Raw genomic sequence first — 4589 nt, 5'->3', positions numbered from 1 at the left:
CGTCCTGAGCCGCAGTCGCGCCCTCTTGCTGCCCGGCGGAGGCGAGCGCGGGGGAGAGCCGCCGCGGACGCCGTCAGGGCAGCAGCATGGCCGTGGGCTCCGTCAAGATGCAGCCGCCGTGCGAGAGCCCGGGGCTGGCCTCGGCGGCCCCGGCCGACGGCCCGGGCGCCCGGGAGCCCGAGCGCGAGCCGCCCGCCGCGTCTCTGCGGCCGCGCCTGCGGGACCTGCCCGCGCTGCTGCGGAGCGGGCTCACGCTGCGGAGGAAGCGGAGCGCCGCCGGGGCCCGGGTGAGTGGCCCTCGGCCGCCCTGCGGGCCCGCGACGCCGCGCCCGGGACGTTGGGGAGGTGGCGGGAGCGCGCCGGAGAGGGGCCGGGGACGGCGGGTGGGGGCGCCCCTCCCCCAGAAGCACCTGACCGAACCCCGGCACCCGGACGTCGGCGGGAGCAGGGCTGCCTGCGGCTTTCTGGGGCAGGCTGCAGGTGTCGGCGAGTAAGTCCAGCGGCCCCGTCCCACTGCAAGTCGCGGGCCCCACCGGGCCCGTTTGCAGGTGGCCTGCGGCGTGCATGCAGGGTCTGGGCATCGGGACTGCCTTGGCAGCCGACCGCTGCTGAAGGGGAGACTTAGGAGTTGGAAGAGCCTGGGGGTGCTTCCAGCTCCCGAGTTCTGGCGCCAACCGCACTCAGCACGCCGGGACGCCCCCTAGAGCGGGATAGTGTAGGACCCCGGGGAATCTCGAATGTCGACTTTCTGATGGTGTGCTCAGATAGGACTTCCTGGTGAAGGAGCATTCCTTGTGTGCTAACTGCATCTCACGACCTGAGCAGGCCAGGCGTGTTTTCTGTGTGAAAAAGAGGGCCTTGTCGTCCTGGGATACCTAGAGCATCCGGATGCAGCAGTTCGTCTTCGAGACAACTCTAGGAAGAGCTTGGGGACACATTGGCACATGGTACTCATTAAGAAAAAGAAATCTTGCTCACTACGTAGCCTGTGCTGAGAAACCGCAGCAATGTCGAGGTTTTGAGTACTAGTCTTGGTTAGCAGCGTTGAAGAGAGAAGGTAGTTGGAGACTGTCAGGACTTTGGTTTTTGGAGACGTAAGGGCTAGGGAAATGTTTGTTTTGTGTGTCTTCCTCTGGGTGGGAAAGGATCTGACCTGGGCATTTTCTTCTTTGGGTGGCCTTAGAGGGTTGTTTTTAGGATTCCCTTGTGCAGTTAGATCATTTTTAAGTGAGCCACCAGCGAAGTCTCAGAGTTGCCCACACAGTAATCTTCTGACAAAGAAAGCCAAGGAGTCTGTCCTCAAGATACAGTGGCTAAATAAACACAAGCTCCAGAGTCAGAGGCTCTGTGAGAATCTCCGGGAAAGTAGGCCACGGTGTGTTCTCCTATCCTTGACAGTTCCGTTTCCAGGCTCAGGATGCTGACGACTAAGGGCAGCCGGGCGGTCTGCGGCAGGAATTGCCCAGGGTTCTGCCTACATCCGTCTGCAGCGTCCTTCCACGCAGGCTCCAGCTCCTCCAGGCCTGGCATGCCTGTCAGGGTGCACACTGACCCTTACCTTCCACCTAGTCTGCTGTGTGGGCCCTTCAGATAATCACTCTCTTTGACTATGGTACTTTGTATTTGTTCTCTGAATGTCTGTCTTTCCCTGGGAGAAGATTGACTGTCAAGTTTTTAAGTGTTGGAAGCCCACGCTTCACAATTTCATTCTCCTCCTGCTTTGGGGGAGACTTTTAGCTTGCTGTCTGTTCCTGTGATGAAACACCCTAACCCAGAGCAACTTGGGGAAGAAGGGTTGTTTCATCTTGTAGCTTATTCCCCATCCAAAGGCAGGTCAGGGGAGGAGCCCAGGCGAGCATCCGGAGACAGTGTGAAGCAGAGGTCATGGAGGAGGGCTGCTCAGTGGCTTGCTCAGCCTGCCCAGGGTGTCACTGCTGATGTCCTCCCATGTCAATAAGCAAATCGAGAAAATGTCTTACACACTTGCTGATAGGCCACCTGACTGCAGTGTTTTCTCAATTGAAAGTCCTCTTCCCAGATAGCTTGTGTCACATTGGATAACAACTTCTGTTGTGATTTTTGGAGCTCTCATCATCAGAGGGATAGGGAGGAGTTTGAAAGAAGGGAAAACAAAGTGAAATCATGTGCCTCTGTGTCAGGCAGCTCAAACGACTGTAACAAAATGCTCTAGGCTGGGTGACCTGAAGAGGTGTTTATGTTCTCACAGTTCTGAAAGCCAGCAAATCCAAGCCCAGTGTTCGGGCTGATTTTGCTTCTGTACAGGGTTCTGTCTGTCCTGCAGTTGGCCATTTTCTTTTACCTATTCCTGTGGCCTTTCTTCAGCAGGGTCAAAGGAAGGACAATCTTGTCCTCTTTTTATAAAGCCACTAATCTTATCATGAGGGCCCCATCCTCACAACCAAATATAATCTAAATACTGCCAAAGTCTCCGTCACAGTATCTTTTTTCCAAATTTCCACAGACCACAGCAGTAAGGGTTTGGGCTTCAGCATAAGAATCACATGGATGACAGACAATCCGTAAGAAGAGGGGATTAGAGAGGAGGAGACAAATGGTAAAATAGACCCCAGGCTGTTGGTGGGGATGGACATGTGAGATTAACTGGGTGGCCCTCTTGGTTGGGACATGGATGTGAGTGTGAAGGCGTCTTGAGAACTGTGAAGCCACCCGTCCTGGTCGGAGCTGAGTGGTGACCGTGATTAGGCATTCACGTGGGACAAAGCAGCCCCACTCATGCTGAGATCTGATTTAGCAGTGTGGTGCTGTCTTATTCTCCCACAGACCCGGACGGTCTGCCCCTGCCTGGCTCTCTGTGGACTGTGTTTCACCCACGCATACTGCAGACTCTTACTGGGACGAAGCACTCTGTTGCACTCTGTCGTTTGGCTGGTTCAGCACGGTTCCTCCGCTCCCTAGTTCCTCCACTCAGTTGTTTCTGATAGAGAGTTCACCCAGCGTACTAGGAAGACTGCACCTCCCTTGGGCCAGCAGAGCAAAGGCTAAGTTTGGGTTGTGGGAAGACTGTCTCTGCATTTCAGTGTGGATACATTTTCAAAGATCCATGGCAGCACAGAGTCCCAGCAAACCATTTCATCAAGCTGTTAAACAGGAGTCGATGACAAACCCCCAAACCCCAGCGCTAGCAACAGTGTTGCCAGCTTGCTTTATTTGTGGTGGGGTGGGGTCTGGCGTCATTTAAGGCAAACCTTCGAGTCAGCTGGCAGAAGCTGCAGCGCACATCTCTGATGTAAGGATGCTCCAGCCACCCCCACCCTCCTTTGAGCCAGCATGGCGGCTTATGCCTGCCTGTCCAGAGCACTAACCTGTCAAGACTGCAAGCTTTGGCTGTAGAGTGAGCTCCAAGCTCCTGCTTAAAACAAAACAAGTCAAACAAACAAGCAAGCAAAAACAAACAAAGAAAACAACAAGAACAAGAAACTTAGGACTTTTTCCTTCCTAAGAACATTAATATTTCTCGGTACAATCGCTACATTCAAACCATTTCAAAGATGCCCTCCTTGTTATGAGTATCAGAACCAGGAACTAAATGGTGCCACATGTTGATTTGCTGTTAAGGCTTTAATTCTATTTTATTTTATAACAGACCCTACTTTAAAAAATATATATGGTATTGATTCGCAAGACAGGTTGGACCATTAGTCCAGGACTCTGTCCCACTTTCTGGACTGATTGTCTGGGTGCCCGTTAACTTGTTCCTCCACCCTGTGACCTGGCAATCCCTTATGAAAGCTTGCTACCCTTTCTGGGTCGTGCTCTGCCAAGTCTCTTGTGTCACTTCATGATGCCGTCATGTCAGAATGCCTTCTTGAGAAATGCAGATTTGCTGGTGGCATCGGATGGTATCTCTTTTCCCTCTGCCTTTCCCCTAATGACTTTAGTTTCACCGTGCCGGAAGCCGCCGTCATCAGGGACTGCAAACGTGGGCAGTCTAAACACCATTCCTGTCACACTATTCGGAACAGGGTCTGTAAGGAAGATGAATTATTTGGGTTTTCTGATATTCAGGCTACAGAGCAAAGAGGGGGAGATGCTGTTTTCCCATTTATAATTTTTTATAGTAACGTTTTAATGTCTTAACAACCTTCACCAATGACCAGAGCTGTTTTTTTTTTTTTCCTTAAGTGTCATTAAGAATTAATGCATTAATACATTCAGTCTGTTGTGGCAAATTCTCTTTTTGACAATGTGTCCTTTTCTCCTACATACTTTGCACATGGTTTCAGTAGACTTTTTCTTTCTTATCATGTCCATTTTCTCCTTCACACTTGAACCTAGACATTTGTCCAAGGAACACTTATATTTTTAAAAAAAATATTATTAAGAATGATTCATTTCTTCTATGTTTTGCTTCTCTTAGTGTCTGTCCTTATTTTCCTTAGTCTTAGCCTTCCGCCTTAGTTTTAAAAATTCTTTAAAAATATTTCTAATCAGGCGTCTCCAAGATTGCTGTAGGACAGGTGTTGATGCTCACTGCATCTTTCCATATGTGTTGAAGGTTGGTGCAGACCAGGGCCTGATGCTCACTGCATCTTTCTCTGTGTTCTGAA

At 51.3% G+C, this 4589-nt stretch overlaps 1 protein-coding gene across 1 annotated transcript in view; it reads left to right on the top strand.

Annotated features, from left to right (window-relative positions):
• The first annotated feature begins 77 nt into the window (after nucleotides 1–77).
• Nucleotides 78–4589, top strand: part of Rapgef5 (Rap guanine nucleotide exchange factor 5) — a 194904-nt gene continuing 190392 nt past the window's right edge. Inside the window, exon 1 of the mRNA XM_055607551.1 lies at nucleotides 78–287. Coding sequence (XP_055463526.1) covers nucleotides 87–287 — 201 coding nt within the window. The 5' untranslated portion in view covers nucleotides 78–86. The remainder of the gene's footprint in view (nucleotides 288–4589) is intronic.

This window comes from Psammomys obesus, unplaced genomic scaffold, assembly GCF_907164565.1.
Source record: "Psammomys obesus unplaced genomic scaffold, mPsaObe1.curated_primary_1811, whole genome shotgun sequence".
In the NCBI taxonomy this organism is placed as follows: Eukaryota; Metazoa; Chordata; class Mammalia; order Rodentia; family Muridae; genus Psammomys; species Psammomys obesus.
Note: the sequence above shows the minus strand (reverse complement) of the source record. Positions and strands in the feature narration are given on the sequence as shown.